Below are 17,748 nucleotides of genomic sequence, written 5' to 3'. Positions count from 1 at the left end.
CAATCAATAAAACACCAAATTAAATTAACAATCTATAATACCTATCTAAATGACTGAGAGGACTCCGAGCACGCACACAGGCACGCACGCATTCACGCAATTATTGTATTTCAACATAAGTACAACAATCACTTACATTGCAAAATAATACCTACTGAAATTATACAAATTGGCAGGAACTTCATAGAAATATAAATATGCATGGAAGATTTTATGATGCGTCAAATTTGAGAAAGGACTCGTCATAATATTTTGTCTGCGTCAACTTTTTTATTATTAATCAGCTACAAGTTAGCCCTTGACTGCAATCTCACCTGGTGGTAAGTGATGATGCAATCTAAGATGAATGCGGGCTAACCAGGGAGGGGTATGGCAGTTTTATTAAATCCATATCCCTTTGGTTTTTACACGGCATCGTACCGGGACGCTAAATCGCTTGGCGGCGCGGCTTTGCCGGTAGGGTGGTAACTAGCCACGGCCGAAGCCTCCCACTAGACCAGACCAGAAATTTAGAAATTAGAGTGAAAGTCCTTGAGTGGAGACCGCGTTTAAGCAAGCGTAGTGTGGGACGCCTTCCGGCACGATGGACCGACGATATAAAGAGGCTGGCGGGAAGTGGCTGGATGAGGAAGGCTGAGGACCGGGTGTGGTGGCGCTCTTTAGGGAAGGCCTATGTCCAACAGTGGACGTCCACAGGCTGATGATGATAAAATAAGAGTGAAGCCACACGATGCGTTGCGTTGGCATTGCGGCGCCTGAGCGGCGCTGCTGTGTCATCCTACATAGAAATCGCTGTAACATGCCACACTATGTGTTACAAGTTACAACGTCGTGCGGCACCCCACCGCACGCGCAACGGACTTAGGAACAGAGAGAGTCGAGGCGGGGAGGGGCGGTGCGGTGCAACACCATACTTTTTGCCAGAGCGGCGACCATTGATACAAATGACAAGATATGCCCAAGCGAACAAAATTTTTCACGGTTTTTAGACCAAATAAATCAGCGCCACCTCTTAGATACTAATGAACGATCCTTTTGAAATCCAGACGTCACTGAGGTTGCATTGGTGCTAAATAAACATTTTAGGACCAATGAATCGGTGCTATTTTGCTTGTTCAATGGCCCTGTCCTTACGAAGTAATATATAAGTCAATGGCGGCGACGCAGTGCCCTTGTGGCCCCCAATATTCAAATCCAAAGCGGTATGGCGCCGCAACGCTCCGGGAATCGTATGTCAAGTCAAAAGTACCTATGGTTTACAGTACTAAATCATGCTTTTGACATGACAGTTGACACAGAGTAAATATGGCGAGTCCTTTCTCAAATTTTACGCACTTAAATATAACTAACTAAAAATTACGAAGTATTCAATCAGTGATGAAATTAATTGATGAAATACGGCGCAACGCACACCTAGAGGGGAGTCGAGGCGCAGCAACTTTATTAATAACTCAAACTCAGCTTTTGTTTATGATAACAAGCGGTGTACTTTTTCTCCTACGTGCTTTGTTTTTATTATATCAATTTCAACCATATATCAAAGTAAAAAAGCTGAATTTAGGTAGTCAAATATTAAGTCGACTCCACTCCATTCCGTTAGTATACGTCGGGCCTTAGTCCGGACTCCGGATCAGTACATCGTGTGACGATGACGTCACACAACGACGATCAGCAATGTACTTAATCATACATCACACGATGACGTCACAGTACTGAATGATGTTTAGCTACGACACGCTTCAGGGTGAAGGTATCTTTGGGTCGTCACATATTATATAGTACGCGACAGGTTAAGATGGCTAGCCCGATACGGGATAGCGTGGGTGACGTGCGGTGCGTCCCCTGCCTCATACCCCAATTGCCATATCGACTTATCGCGTACAGACTACTATAGGTATGTAAAGTAAATATTTTCGTAAGGTTGCGTTTCCACTGAAGCGGAGACGTGTTAAATAGACCAATGATGATATTGTTACACGATGTCATAATTTTATCGTCATCTACCAGACATATCTCTGCTCCGCTTTATTGGAAACGCATCCTCACGAAGTTATGAAGATAATAAAAAGTTACATTTTTAGAAATTACATAATATTATTTAATTAAAAACTGGTTTTAGAAATCAGAAGTGGGATTGATCAAGTTATTTTTGCTATATCTATCATAAGTTTTATTATTTTATTTTAGTAAACGGTTGAACAGGTAATGGGGCTGATTCTCTTGTACACAATCTCTAAACTAAACTGAATTAACAGGTCTAAATCTAGTGCTATCTTTTTCCGCAAGCAACATTATGATAGGGATAGTAATAGATTTAGACATGTCATTTTAGTTTAGTTTAGAGATTGTTTTAGTTTAGTTTGAGAAGAGAATCGGCCGCATTAATGTAGTATCTAGGTACGACCGAGTTTCAATCGGCCTCTTTTGGCTTCTTCCCGAGGGAATTCAGGGATGACACACATCCAAATAAACTTGGAAAATAAAACATCTGAATACAAAATTTCATCCAAATCATGAGAGCCGTTTACGAGATACATACATATTTACATATGTTACCGGCAATGTATATAATATAGTCTTTCTATAGAATACTAATAGTCATACGGAGACATTTTTCATAGTAAATTAAAATTTCATACATTCCCTATTGCTGTTTAGGAATTGTACAGAATGCTTGCAAATAATGAAATAAATATATTTTATACATTGCCTGAATACTTTCTATTCTATTACGGTATTCTATAGAATGCCTAACTATTATTCTATACAGTACCGGATTATATAAATTGACGGAGACACAATAATTATACAAGAATGGTTATTTAAATCATGTATAGGATTTAGCAACATTCGCATCGCAAAAGACAACTTTATTATAAAGTGACGCATTTTTCAGCTATTTAAAAAAGTATATATATTTTTTATAACATAAAAGTATACTTTATCTGTTATGTTCAATCCTCTTTTGATTTATAAAACTAGTTCGTATTAATTTTATAATGCACGTAAATGCTGGAGCAAAATCACATTTTATTTCGAGTGAAGTGATACAAGTATGTACAAAAGCTGTGTTGCGATTTATTTGGGCGCCATATTAACTTGCCTGTTGCATGTATGTATCTGTAAAAAAAACCTTAAATTATTTTCTGGAGATGATTGCTCAATTATCATCATCAGGATCAACCCATCGCCGGCTCACTACAGAGCACGGATCTCCTCTCAGAGTGAGAAGGGTTTTGGCCATAGTCTACCACGCTGGCCAAGTGCAGATTGGCAGATTTCACACACCTTTAAGAACATTATGACGGTTGTTTCAGTATAGTTGTTCTATTTCACGACGACCGTTTGGCTATGTTTGCGTGAGTGCACACGTATACATTGTTAGTGTGCGTGGCGTTCAGATTAAACCGCAATGGGGTTTACGTTACGCACACAAATGCGTTAACGCTTATCGGTGCACTCACTACTACAACCAAGGCTGAGGGTCTTCGTGAAAAAGAACTATACGTGCTAATCCTGTTATAAGTAAGGACATACAGAATACACATGCCGGCAAATAAAACGAACTTCGACCTGCGCAGCGTCTGATTTATCGATCTATTAAGCGGGACAGCCGAGATATCAGTGGTGCTGCGCATTCAGAAATACATTCACAGAATACCATAATATACAGAAGATTCATTCCGCAAAGACATTTAGATAAATAGTGCAAATCAGCTCGCAAAGCGCTGCGATCTAAAATTTTATAAACGCCTCTCTTTTATCGCGTAGACACTTTTTTATGAGTGTCGTGAAGTGACGTACCGTCTTGGGTCACGTAACCAAGTGCGCGCGGCCTGATAGACATGCTCCTTTACTGTTTGTCGCGGGCTCACCTTAGCGGCGCGTGAAGGGGCGGAGCCAAGAGCGCGCGAGCGGGACGTCCGCCTTGCCCTCCCGCTCGCGCTCGGCCATCTGCTCCAGGAGGCGGCGCTGGTTGTCGCGGAAGGCCGCGATGGGGTCGTCGTATTGCGCGTAGTACCGCAGCACGTCGCGCACGTCCTTCACGTTGGACATCGCGATCGCTGCACACACAACAGGTCATACAATGTCTCATGAACAGTGAAACACAACACTAGCGCGAGCTAATGACGTACAGCGCCATCTAGTTTGTTAAATATGAACAACAATTTACAATATTGATACTAATTGGTATTGGTTGCTAAATTTAAAGGCCCAAATCTTTTTCCACAAGAAACATTGTCAAAGGTTACTCTATTATGGGTTTTCGAAAAATTTAAATTAAATAGTAGCAGTGTAGTTAATTGTATAGGTATAATTTTATGCTAAATACAAAAATCAAAAACTTTTAAATTACGAGGGGCAGCCCTTAAAATTATTCAATACTAGCTGATGCCCGCGACTTCGTCCGCGTGGATTTACGTTTTTCGAAATCCCGCGTTTCCCCGAAACTCTTTGATTTTCCGGGATAAAAAGTAGCCTATGTCACTCTCCAGGGTATAATCTACCTCCATTCCAAATTTCAGCCAAATCCGTCCCGTAGTTTTTGCGTGATTGAGTAACAAACATCCAAACATCCACACTTTCACATTTACAATACTATTAGAAATGGGAAAACTGAAAAATACAAAATTCCTGTGAGAAGTGCACTAACTCTGCAGCAGGTTGGCGAGGTCGAGCAGCGCCGTGTCCTCGTCGGCGCCTTTCCACTTTTTCAGCACGAGCGCGTTGTCGGGCTGGAACTGTGTCGCCGCCTTGTTCCAGTCCACCACTATCACCTGAACACGCATCATTAAATGGATAATATATTTTCATCATACATATTCGAAAAATGAACTGTCTAGAATAAATCTAGAAGGTTTAGGAGATAAGGGTGTAATACACTTTCCTTTACTCTGCGTGCAACCAATATGAGAACTTAGTACCAACAGTTAATATATAAAACTATACATTTCTATGGCGGTGGTCTGCTGAGTCAGGTACAAGCGTCATGTTACCTGTGCAATGTGTCCCTACAAATGTATGCTACCACTGTGATAGAAATGTCATTAAAATAAAAATCTTATAAACCGTACCTTAGACAAATCCCGATTCAATCCATCCAAGTTCTTAACATGTACGCCATCAATAAAATGTGTAGAATCTCTGAACAATCTGTAGGATATTAATTTGTTTTCCGGATCCAACTTGTCTAGGACAGGCCAAATCATGAAGGCATTCTCCGAGGTGAATATAACCACTTCATAGTCTGAGTTGGCCACGGTTTGCAGGAATTGGTCTATGCCAGGACGTTTTTTAAATCTGTAGATAGGACATGATCCATTAGCATTTATTTTACCAAACCATAATATAATAAAACTAGCGACCCGCCCTGGCTTCGCATGGGTGCAATGTACTCGTAGATACTAATGTGGTGTCGGTGAGGAGTCCGATTCGAGATTCGAGATTTCTTCCGATATTTTGTGCAAATATCGTCATGTTTCAACAAATTAACACAAACCAATATTAAACTATACCTATAAACCTTCCTCTTGAATCCCTCAATCTATTGGTGAAAACCTCATTAAAATCCGTTGCGTAGTTTAAAGATCTACGCGTTCAAACATACAGACAGCGGGACTTTATTTTATACTATGTAGAGATAAAAAAAAAGTGCGAGTCTCGCGCACGAACGATTCCGTACTATCGTACAAGAATCAAGATATAACATTCGATTTTTTTTTGTTTTTCAATTTGTATGATGGCTATTTTTGGTTGTCTTGGTTTTTAATTATTTGTTGTTAAAACGGCAATTGAAATACACACTGGAAATTTCAACTCCATCTATTGAGATTTATGAAATATATCAATTACAGACAGAGAGGTATGGACAGCTGAGGCTTATTAATAGGGACTAGGGTTGGAACCCTAAAAATAGGTAGTCAGTGGAGACTTTAGATTTTTAAATAATAGTAGTCTATCTATCCCCTCGTCGGTAGTAGGGGGACAGATCAAACCATTTATTCCTATCCATCCCCCTGAGCGCACAGAGCGGGGCGACAGACTGGAATAATTCGTTTTCACTTTAAAAATCATACAGCATATAATATTAGTATGGACCAACCTCCAGCCAGTCTGGTAGGACCAGTCCGGATGTACAAGCACATCTGTGAACTCAAGGACTAATGTGTATGTGGGCTGGTACGGAGCTGGCAGGGGGTCCGGTAGTAACTTCTCTCGAGATGGCTCTTTTATCATCTGAAAAAGAGACACTTTAAAAAAAACTGGGTGCGAGTCAGACTCGCGCACCGAAGGTTCCGTACTACAGTCATATTTTTTCGTCATTTTGCACAGTATATTTCAAAAATATAATGCATAAAAATAAATTAAAATCTGTTTTAGGTGTAAAGCCCTTTCATATGATACCCCACTTGGTATATTAATCTTACTTTGAAAGTTTAAAATACTAATTAATTGTTCATGAACACATTTGAATTTTTTTATGATGTAACCACAAATATTAAAGCTAGTATAGATATATTAATGACGCAGCGGCATAGAAGAATCGCGATAGATATCGCTGTACCATGCCACACGATGCGACGTCGTGCGGTGCCGCATGGCACTTGGGACTAGAGAGACGAGGCGGGGAGGGGTGGTGCGTTGCAACGCCATACTTTTGCCGGAGGCGACGCAGTGCCCGTGTGGCATCCAATACTCAAATCCACAGCGGTGCGGCAACATACTGGGAAAAAATGAAAGTGAAATCTGCATATCACTTTAATCAAGTGATGTGCAGATTTCACTTTCATTACGTAGGCTGTAACATTATACCTTTTCATAGAAGGTGAGCTCTTTCCACGTCCGCCGCAGGTACTGCAGCGGCAGAGGCAGGTGTGAGAACTCGTCCTCTATGACCTGGCCGTCGTCCCCGCGCCGAGGGGCGCCCATCTCGATTACTAAGCAGCCTCCCATCACGGTCATGGCGCCGCCAAATACTGCGAAACTGGTACAGATGTTCTATTTCATGAAGACCGTTTGGCTATGTTTGTGTGAGTGCACACATACACAACATTATAATATTGTGCGTGTCGCTCAGACTCGAATGCAATGCGGTTTACGTTACGCACACAAATGCGTTAACGCTTATCGGTACACTCACTACTACAACCGAGGCTGGGCGGTCATCGTGGAATAGAACATCTATATATACAACAAACATTTTAATTAACTTCTAAAAAAGGAAGTGCTGTAAAAAACTCACATGTATAGTACACGACAGGTCAAGATGGCAATCGGGATATGAGGCGGGGGAACGCTCCGCACACCCACACGTCACCAGCGCTCACCTGCACCGGGTTAGCGCGGGGGTTGTGCAGGTGTACAGGGCGTTTCCTCCCCGCTTGCCATCTCGATCTGTCGCGTATTTGCAATTATATTGTTTATTCACAAAAACCAATGATCCAACTTTGATGACTTCTCTAACATCTATCTACATACATTAAGCTATCATAACTTATATACTAATCTTCTTCTTCTTCTTCTAAATATATAAAAGGATTGACTGACTGACTGATCTATCAACGCACAGCTCAAACTACTGGACGGATTGGACTGAAATTTGGCATGCAGATAGCTATTATGATGTAGGCATCCGCTAAGAAAGTAATTTTGAAAATTCAACCCCTAAGGGGGTGAAATAGGGGTTTTAAATTTGTGTAGTCCACGCGGACAAAGTCGCAAGAATAAGCTTCTTCTTCTTCTTCTTTGGGGCTATACAGGTCCTTGCTATCCCTGAATCACTGCAACTGTCTCCGATCTATTGTGTTTGCCTCCACTTCACACTTCCTTATCAAATCCTGTGGCCGCCAGATACAACATAAGCTAGTACGTAATAAATAATTATAAATGCGAAAGTATGTCTGTCTGCTAGCTTTTTACAGCCCATCCGTTTAACCAATTTCGACGAAATTTGGTGCAGAGATAGCTTACATACCAGGGATGAAAACTGGCCACTTTTTGTACCAGAAAATTAAAGAGTTCCCACAAGATTCTTCATAAACCTAAGTACATGTACCCAAAGTAGTGAGTTCTGTCTTGTCATCTGTTTGGTAGAGATTGATATGCTAGTTTCTATTCCGGAAAGTAAAAGAGTTCGCATGTGATTTTCAAACAACCAAGATACATGTGGACACAGTAGCGCGCATCATTTGCTATATCTTTATACATAAATGTACATTGATTGTGTATTGATATGAAGTTATTGTAAAAATCTTAAAATTAAGATTATTTCAACTAAACTTAGTTTACTTTAAGCAAGACAAGTAAAGTGCTTAAACAGATAAATAATAATTATTATATATTTTTTGTGAAGTAGTTTAAAATACAAAATCATACCCAATTTTCATGCGCCTCCAGTTCTTCTCATTCTCCTTAGACTTTTCCTTCTGCTCCTGCTCAAACTTCTCTTGTTCCTTCTGCACATCCTCCGCGTCCCGGCCGCTGGGTGGCGACTGCGGGAAGAAGCGCCCAAGGATGTCCACCTTCTCTGCTTCTTTGCTGTCTTTAGTTTTATCTCCTACATGTGAATAATATTAGTCAATGACAAAGCATACTAGAGTGTCCCTAATTAGCTACTTCGGGGTTAAAAGGATCAGCATTTCGTGTCGGTTTTTTGGCGAACACAAAGAGGAGTACAGTTTGTGCTTCTGCACTGCGCCCAGCCTAGCCTAGTGGTAGAATATTGGAAGACAACCAACGAGAACTTTAAAAGCAGACGGTAAGACGTCTTACGACATACAGGTTCTTACTCTATTATAGAAGCTATAATACTAGCTTAACAGTAAATAGCGTTATCTATTGAAGTGCTCAGAGCGCTTTAGATTCACTTGTCATAATTGTAGAAATTAGAAAAGAAGAAAATATTAACTAACCTATATTTGAGTAAAATCTTGTGGAACTCGCCGAAAGAAGAACAATGTTTTGTCTTGAGAAATTGGTTGTTTGAAGTTTAACACCTTTACAGCAAGCCGCACGCGTTAGGAATAGTATTTTTCTAAGAGACATTTTAATTAATATTTAACGAAAATTCTTAAATAATTAACATTCTATAGCTCTCGATTCGAAACAAAACATGAGAAAACGAGAAAAATGAGAAAAGTCAACTGTCACTGTCAAGCACACTGTCAAGTGTCACTGTCAGAGAATTGGCAATTGAGACACAGATATTATGAGGCTTAGAATCTCTACTCTATACCTAATCTCTATGAGGCCATTGTAGGATAGAGACGTCAGCTAATCTTTCGTAGTGGCGCCATCTGTTTCTAATTGCAGTAACTATTGTATGTAATTTATTTTTAATTTTTTCCGGCCTTGGATACTAGTTTTTTAAGGTCAACTATATAGCTATATGTATAACAGGTATAACACGTGTGCAGGTTTGATTCATATATTATTTTTATAGGTAGGTAGTGACTTCAAAGAAAATACGAATCAAAAATTATAATCCCGCTTAGGTACACGTCGCAATATGGCAGAAATTCAGTCTTATTCTTAGTTCGGCCGCATTATTTATTATTTTATACATTGAAAGAAGTACTTTCAGTACTAAAAGTTGAGGTAATAAAACAAAACCCGTAATTTATTATTTAAAACTAAATTTTCTTTTTTTCTTTACACATGATTTTTGTACTGCATTCTCTATAGGTATTCGGTTATGTTGAATTTAGCATGAATTTATAAGTGAATATCCCAGCAGTACACTTGAATGGATGGATCACGGATGCAGTAACACTGCGTAAACAAAAATGTGGCACAAACATGGATGTCAAGGTTACTATACAAGGTTGCTATAGTACCCTTATTATAAATGCGAAAGTGTGTTTGTTTGTTGGTTTGTCCTCCAATCAAGTCGCAACGTGCAACGGATTGACGTGATTTTTTGCATGGGTATACATATAGTCTATGGGTATAGATATATACCTAGAGAGTGAAATATGCAACTTTTTATCCCGGAAAATCAAAGAATTCCCTCAGTGTTTATAAAAACCTAATTCCACGCGGATGAAGTCGCGGGCTTCAGCTAGTAGCATAGGAGTAATAGTGTCCTGTGGCTAGTAGCACCTAGTCGTAAATAAAACTTTTGAGTCGTAGAGATCTTCTTCTTCTTCTTAATTTGCTTTATGGGAAGTCGTAGAGATACCAGACTACAGTGCGACAAGGCTCTCTTGCCACTTGATTGACATTGACAGGGGGGCGCTATTGGAGAACAAAGGCTTAGAATATTCAAACAAGAACAAAGGGGACACTTGACGGCACCGTTAGTTCCGATTTCGCCACGCGCCAAGATAGCCTTGTCGCACCGTAATTTATTTTTGATAAAACGCCATCTAGTTCTAATTGCACAAACTAAAATGATGGAGATTTTTTATACTAAACAACATTAGTTCTATCTGTTAAGGCCCTGGGCTTATTGTATATTGATTCCCATACCTACCACGTTTGTTTTTTAGTGATTATATTCTCTTTGGTTTTTATTTTGAATTCAAACTTTGTGAAATAAAACTTTTATATAAATTAAAATGGGTAAACTAGACGTAGCAATGCTGCGGTATTTAACACCCGAAGACTTCCGTGTATTAACTGCCGTAAGCAATAATCTTTATAACCTCTATTTTGAGTTTATTTTCATGAGATATCACTGGATGTCCACTGGTTTGCTTCGTTTTCAGGTTGAAATGGGTATGAAGAACCACGAGCTTGTCCCAGGGTCGTTGGTAGCCTCTATAGCTAATCTACGGCACGGAGGTGTGCATAAACTGATGAAAGAATTGTGCAAACATAGACTGCTCACTTACGAAAGGGGAAAACAATGTAAACGCTTCTTTACTTTGATTTGGATTTCATTTTTGTTAAGAATAGAATCGTGCCCGCGTATCTGAAACTTCGCATCGTTTGACATCATAATTAAAATTACATACATTTCAATTTGTCCATATTTTTCCATGTTATTATAATACATGATTGACAGGGCTGAATCGAATGCTATCCTTTTCATAATGCTCCCTGTAGAAAAGGATAGCAATAGACTTAGAGACTTGGCAATTTAGTTTAGCACTAGACTAGTACAAGAGAATTTTATTAGCCACATTGTCATCAATTTAGTTTTGTGTACAACAGAATTAGCCATTCTCAACTATAAAATCACCTGTCAGACTTTGTTATAAATCTTCTTTATGTGTGAGTTAATGGGTTTTTTTATATTTATAGATGATGGGTACCGCCTCACGAATGCAGGGTATGATTATCTGGCACTCAAAGCACTGACAAACCGGAAGATTATTGCTTCTTTTGGCAATCAGATAGGAGTGGGCAAGGAGTCTAATATATACACAGTTGCTGATGAAGATAAGAATCCTCTATGTTTGAAACTGCACAGGTAAAAACACAATCGCAAAAAACTTCTCGGAGAAACGAGTAAGCTGCGCTATTTTTTTACGACCTCCCTGGTGAGTGATGTGGTCTTATCAGTGAGAGGCGCCGGGTTCGTACCTGGCAGGGAAAATTTGGAATTTCATAATTTCTAAATTTCCTCTGTTCTGGTCTTGTGGGAGGCTTCAGCTGAAGCCAGTTACCACCCAAAACCGTACCGCCAAGCAATTTGGCATTCCAGTACCAATAAAGGCTATGGGACATGGGTGTAGCAAAAACTGTTTATATCCATTCCAAGTTAGTCCGCTACCAACAGACTGCATCATCACATGACACACAAGTCCAGGATCCAGGTGAGATCACAGTAAACAAACTTGTAATGAAATAAATAAATAAAGTCAGATTTGCACATGAAGGGTTCTATACCATCATACAGAATATTTTAATATTTTTATGTGCAACACACAAGTTTATGACAACAGCGCCATCTACATGTAATTTAGTAAATTAATTTTTTCGTGAACACATTTTTTTTTTGTGATGTAACCACAAATTCACGATTTTCGGATTTATTTTTTACTTGTGCTATAAGACTTACCGTTTTGGTTCTTTCTTACATGATTCTAGGTCAATGAGCAGTACAACAGACATACAGATAACGAAGTGATCCTATAAGTGTTCCTTTTTTATTTTTAGTTTATTTTAGGCTTTTTATTTTTAAGGTACAGAACCCTAAACAAAAATGAATATATGTTGGCTACAGGTTAGGTCGCACGTGTTTCCGCAACGTGAAGGACAAGCGCGACTACCACGCGCACCGCAACCGCGCCTCCTGGCTCTACCTGTCGCGCATCTCCGCCACCAAAGAGTTTGCGTACATGAAGGCGTTATATGAGCGGCAGTTCCCCGTGCCGAAGCCCATAGACTTCAACAGGCATTGTGTGGTTATGGAATTAGTGTCTGGTGGACCATTGTGAGTACTCCTACATTTTTTTTAAATTGAATGCTAACCCAGGGTTGAATACTAGGGTTTTATGAAATTACTGGAACGTTAAGTCACATCTGTCACATGAAAAAGTCAAAAATATGGTGGTGTATGTTGCTCTAGTACTATTTAGGAGAAATTATCTTCCCATTGGCACCGATTCTAAGCACAACCTAATTTTAGAGTATTATTTTATTTATATATTATTATATATATTATTAGTATATAGCGCACCCTCTTCTTACTATTGTAATATGAAAAGGACAGAAGCAGTTTGACATTTCTAAATTTAATTTTTAGATGGTAAAACCCGTGATTTTAGCACGCACTCGCGAACCTACTGTTTAAATTTGTATTGTGCACTAAATTTTAGAGTCTTTAAATGTGAAAGTCATGTTCCGTTCCTTTTTTAGCATTAGTAAAAAGAAAAGGATGCAGATACTCTAAATTTAGTTTAGAGAGAGACTAGAGAATCGGGGCCACTGTCTTGATTGTTAAGTCATAAAGGGTTATCGAATTCCACCACCAAAGAGTTTGCTGTTGTATTGAAGTAGGCGTTACTATGCAGGAGTCCATGGGAAATAGAGGAATAATAGGAATCAAAAGCTTAATTTGCTATAAACCGCTGAAACGTAAAACTTTCTAGTTTCTATATTGTTATTGAAACCCTCGTGACACACGTAACATTTTCCTTGTTCCTTTTTTCTTTCTTCTTTTCCTTTTTCATTCAAACTCTCGTAACACCGAGAGGGGCTTCTTCTAGAAGGATATTAACCAGCAGTGTCTCCCAGGACCCACGTGTCGGCAGTGGAAGACGTGGAGGGGCTGTACGACGAGCTGATGGGCTTGGTGGTGCGGCTCGGCAACTGCGGCGTCATCCACGGCGACTTCAACGAGTTCAACATCATGATGGACGCGGACGGACACCCCGTCATCATCGACTTCCCTCAGATGGTGTCCACCAAGCATCCCAATGCTGAGCTGTGAGTGCTAATCTCTATTGTTATTATTTACTAGATGTTACCTGTGACTTCATCCGCATCCCGCGGGAACTGATCGGGTCTTTTCCTGTGGATTTTCTAAAAAAATTGTGTCATGTAAACCTTGTCCCAATAATTACGAACACAACAATAAAGAAATTTTACAATTTGGTCCAGTCATTATCAAGTTATGGCGTGACCAAGAGAAATAGGGATTCATTTTTGTAGGTTTGTTACTTTATCTGTTTCTTTTACACAACTACCAAAAAAGGAGTATAACGTTTCTAAGGTTCATGTATGCGAGTTTATTTCATCATCATCATCATCAGCCTGTGGACGTCCACTGTTGGACATAGGCCTTCCCTAAAGAGCGCCACCACACCCGGTCCTCAGCCTTCCTCATCCAGCCACTTCCCGCCAGCCTCTTTATATCTTTATAAACGATAAAAAAGCTTGGATTTGACTCGCTCCATTAATGCACAGGGCTGCAATGGCTTGTATAGTACGGTATAATAACATTGTAAATTGAAAAATTAAAAAGAGCAACCGCCGAGTTTCTTGCTGGTTCTTCTCGGTAGGAACGGTATTCCGAACCAGTGGTAAATTAAAACTACCTGACTATTCATAAGCACTTGTAAAAAGTTTACATGAATAAAAAACATTCTATTCTATTCTATTCTATCCGCCGTGAGTTCATTTATTCCGCCATAACGTCTAAATATTTGAACAGATCTGGATGTATGTAGATCATCAATTACCTTACAGCACTCCGGGTGACACTGATATTTTTGAAAAGAAATCAATATCCGTCATCCGCCATATTCTCTCTATGTCAAATGTGAAATTTTTTCTTTTTAGTTTAGTAGTAGTTTATGGCAGGGCAGGCGTGTTTTTTGACTAACTTAATTACGATTTATTTGCAGGTATTTCGACCGCGATGTAAAATGCGTGCGCGAGTTTTTCAAAAAGCGGTTTGGTTACGAGAGCACCCTGTACCCGCGGTTCAGCGACCTCGAGAGAGACGACCGTTTGGACGAGGAAGTGGCGTGCTCAGGATACCAACGAACTAAGGGCATTGAAGATGAGTTGATGCAGGTAGGTGGGGACTTTAATTATCTATGTGTAATTGTAATTATACATTATAAATACTATCTGTCCCGACTTACTCACGTGTGTAGTCGACGTTAGCCCGACTAGTTTCGAACCCATCCGGGGTCCTTTTTCAAGGGAGTCCGTCCGCGCACGCGCCGCGGTTTTGACTGCGGGACGCACGTGCCGCTGCCCGTAGAGCCCGTTGTGAGGGTGGCTGGGGTGGGGGGGGAGACAGCTGCCGGTCGTCTCCCGACAGTTCCTGCTGTTCTTCATCACTGGAACCGTCACCGAAATCCAGGCACGCGGAGCTATTGGTGTCCCGTCCCACGACTGATGCCCTTGTAATTATACATGTGTAATTGTAATTATACATGTGTATTTTAGCGTTTAAACTATCGTGAGTGATTTCCATTAAGGTATGATTCCGAACCACGCTGCACGCAGCAGTGCTGCCGCAACAGTGCTGTCGCGGCACTACTGGTCCCCATACAATCTCTATAAGCCTACCTACCAAATTTCATGATTCTAGGGCAACGGGAAGTATCCTATAGGTTTTCTTGATAGACATGACAGACAGACAGACAGACAGGCAGACAGACAATGAAGTGATCCTATAAGGGTTCCCTTTTCCTTTTGAGGTACGGAACTCTAAAAACAAGGTACGCGTGCCTCCCGAATAGGAGGCCAATGTGATACATAAACTAAAAATGGCGCTTGAGAACTCATTTTGTGCGCATTATATGTGCGTTTTAAGCAGTTAACGAACACTTGCTTTAATGGGAAGGGAAGCATCGTGAGGAAACCGGTATCCCTGAGAGTTCTCCACACTGTTCTCAAAAGTGTGTAAAGTCTGCTAATCCGCACTAGTCAGTGTGGTGAACTGGCCTAATCTCTTCTCATTCTGAGAGGAGACCCGTGCTCAGTAGTGGGTGGCGATGGGTTGAGATGATGATGATGATGATGATGATGATGATGATGATGATGATGACGATCGTTTTCTAGGAAATGGGTATATGCTTGGAAGTGAGCGACGAAGAAGCGAGCGGAGACGAACACGAAGATATTGAGGACGACAAAACTAAATGTTCTGAAGATGAAATAGCCACGCTCAGGCAACAGGTTAGTTAGTTAGTTCTGATAATAATGTTTCCCACTTCATTCCAACATCGAACATGGTTCTTAATATTATCTGTTTTCATTATTCTCAAAAATAGTATATGTACCTACCTGCTTATATTTTACTTTCAGATTTACCTACTCAAGCAATCACCTTTTTTTTTCTCTTTATTTCGACCAAAATAATAAATGTACATTTATCCGCTTTACATCCAAAAACTCTCTAGAGTTTGTGTGGATGTTGCACATTCCTCTTATGATCTAAACTAAGCTAGAAATCGATGCAATCAAGGTGTGAGTAAAATGTAGATCGGTAGGTAATGAACGAAATGTTATGTTATGTTTTATGACAACCATTCTTAATGTTGTAGGTTGCAGACTCCATACATCACGACGAAACTCAACTAACAGCACAAAACGTAACCAACAATATTATCAACCTATCTCTAGATGATAAAATTGACAGTACACAGAACAACATAGAAGATACCCCGAACAACCCAAGAGAGAGCACAGAAGACATAGAAGAATTAGATAAAAATTCCCAGAAGTACAGACTAGCTATGATAGAGAAAGCGTTATCTGACGTAAGATCGATGAGATCGTACACGTCCGCGAGTACGATCGCGCCAGAAGTGGTGAAGCAGCAGGTCAAGAAGAATCTAGAAGTAAGAGAAAAGAAGATGGCGCGGAAGCACGCTATCGCAAAAGGGGAGGCGAGCGCGGTTACGCGTCAGAGGAGGGATAATAGAGAGACTATTAGAGAGAGTCATGGATTATGGGGGTGGGATGAGTGAATTAAATAAAATATTACTAAATAATTTTTGTTCTTTTATTTTATTTTATTTAGGACTTTAAGAAGACAATTTAGCGCTTGCTGCGCTTGAGCTAATTCTTCTTTGCTATGTTTTAAGAGATTCGGGTCAAGAATAGTCTAGAAGTGATGAAGAAGGTGACGTGAAAGCAGTCTTTAGCAAGTTAAGATTGAAAAATAATTTTGCACTCACTGCGCTTGCGAAATTTTTTGCGGGTTCTAAAAAAACTTGCTCTGCTTTCGCAAATATTTACTCGAAATGTAGTTTAGAAAGATTGGGTTTTCAGTTTCAATTTCAAATAAAAACTGATTTGCAATTATTAATACAACCCATAGAAAATTAAAATCTATCTACAACGCAACATGCAGTAAAGTAGCTTCAAAGTCAACGTGAAATCATTCAAAGTAGGTACCAATGGACACTTGACGTTGGTTTGTCCTTCAATCACGTCGCAACGGAGCAACGGATAGTCGTGATTTTTTGCATGGGTATAGATAAAGACGGAGAGTGACATAGGCTACTTTTTATCCCGGAAAATCAAAGAGTTTCCACGGGATTTTTAAAAAACCTAAATCAGCGCGGACGAAGCGCGTGCATCAGATAGTTAAATAGGTATAAGAATGTACCTAAACTGAAAACTAAATTTTAATTTATAGGAATTTTTATTTTATAGGAATAAGAACCATTTTGTTTCCACGGCGCGGCGTAACAGACAAACAGATTTTTGTATCAATTATGGAGGTTTGAATAGAACCACGGAATTTTTATTAACCTAAATCGTCGCGGGCATCATCTGGTACCTAATAGGTAAGTATTATACTGCCCAAGTTCAATCTGTGATTCTGTGACGTCATTCGCCAGCTGCCGGTCATTGCGGGTTATCAATAACTACTTGTATATTATTGTACGCGTCAACAGATTTTTTCTATTATTATCGATCTATTGAAACCGCGGTCAATGTGAAGGGGGCAAAAATAATAATAAAGCCGTTTGGAACTATAGTCATTAACTATAGTTTTAAATATGTTTAGGTTGGTTTTTAAGATATGATCTAGGTACCTACCTATTAGTTTTAATTAACAATAACATTTTTTTTAATTAACTAGCTGACCAGCCCCGGCTTTGCTCGAGGCATGCACGATGAGAATTTTTGAAAATCGGTGAGGGGGTGGATTTTCCCTCCCAAATATACTTGCCTAACTTGAAAATCGAACTTCCATAGTGGGATCCGCGACTTCGTCCGCGTGGATTACACAAACTTCAAACCGTTATTTTACCCCCATAGGGGTTGAATTTTACTTTCTTAGCTTACGTCATAATAGCTATATACATGCCAAATTTCAGCCCGATC

General features: G+C 39.8%; 2 protein-coding genes across 2 annotated transcripts; one reads left to right on the top strand and one right to left on the bottom strand.

Moving 5' to 3' along the window:
* Window positions 1–19: 19 nt before the first annotated feature.
* LOC117990106 (mitochondrial import inner membrane translocase subunit TIM50-C-like) lies at window positions 20–9,225 on the bottom strand. Its single transcript, XM_034977551.2, has 8 exons — window positions 8,913–9,225; window positions 8,377–8,557; window positions 6,814–6,985; window positions 6,104–6,237; window positions 5,076–5,301; window positions 4,655–4,778; window positions 3,876–4,064; window positions 20–3,120 (listed from the first exon to the last, which is right to left on the bottom strand). Exons 1-7 carry the CDS (start codon window positions 9,043–9,045, stop codon window positions 3,877–3,879), a joined length of 1,158 nt encoding a protein of 385 aa, XP_034833442.1. The 5' UTR covers window positions 9,046–9,225; the 3' UTR covers window positions 20–3,120; window position 3,876.
* A 1,226-nt stretch (window positions 9,226–10,451) lies between these two features.
* RIOK2 (RIO kinase 2) lies at window positions 10,452–16,404 on the top strand. The gene is made up of 8 exons (XM_034977550.2): window positions 10,452–10,625; window positions 10,710–10,851; window positions 11,248–11,416; window positions 12,173–12,382; window positions 13,186–13,377; window positions 14,298–14,469; window positions 15,469–15,585; window positions 15,954–16,404. The coding sequence occupies exons 1-8, from the start codon at window positions 10,560–10,562 to the stop codon at window positions 16,377–16,379; spliced, it is 1,494 nt and encodes a 497-aa protein (XP_034833441.1). The 5' UTR covers window positions 10,452–10,559; the 3' UTR covers window positions 16,380–16,404.
* The last annotated feature ends 1,344 nt before the right edge of the window (window positions 16,405–17,748 follow it).

The sequence above is a fragment of the Maniola hyperantus genome, chromosome 17 (assembly GCF_902806685.2).
Source record: "Maniola hyperantus chromosome 17, iAphHyp1.2, whole genome shotgun sequence".
Taxonomy (NCBI): Eukaryota; Metazoa; Arthropoda; class Insecta; order Lepidoptera; family Nymphalidae; genus Maniola; species Maniola hyperantus.
This window is presented reverse-complemented; position numbering and strand designations above follow the sequence as displayed.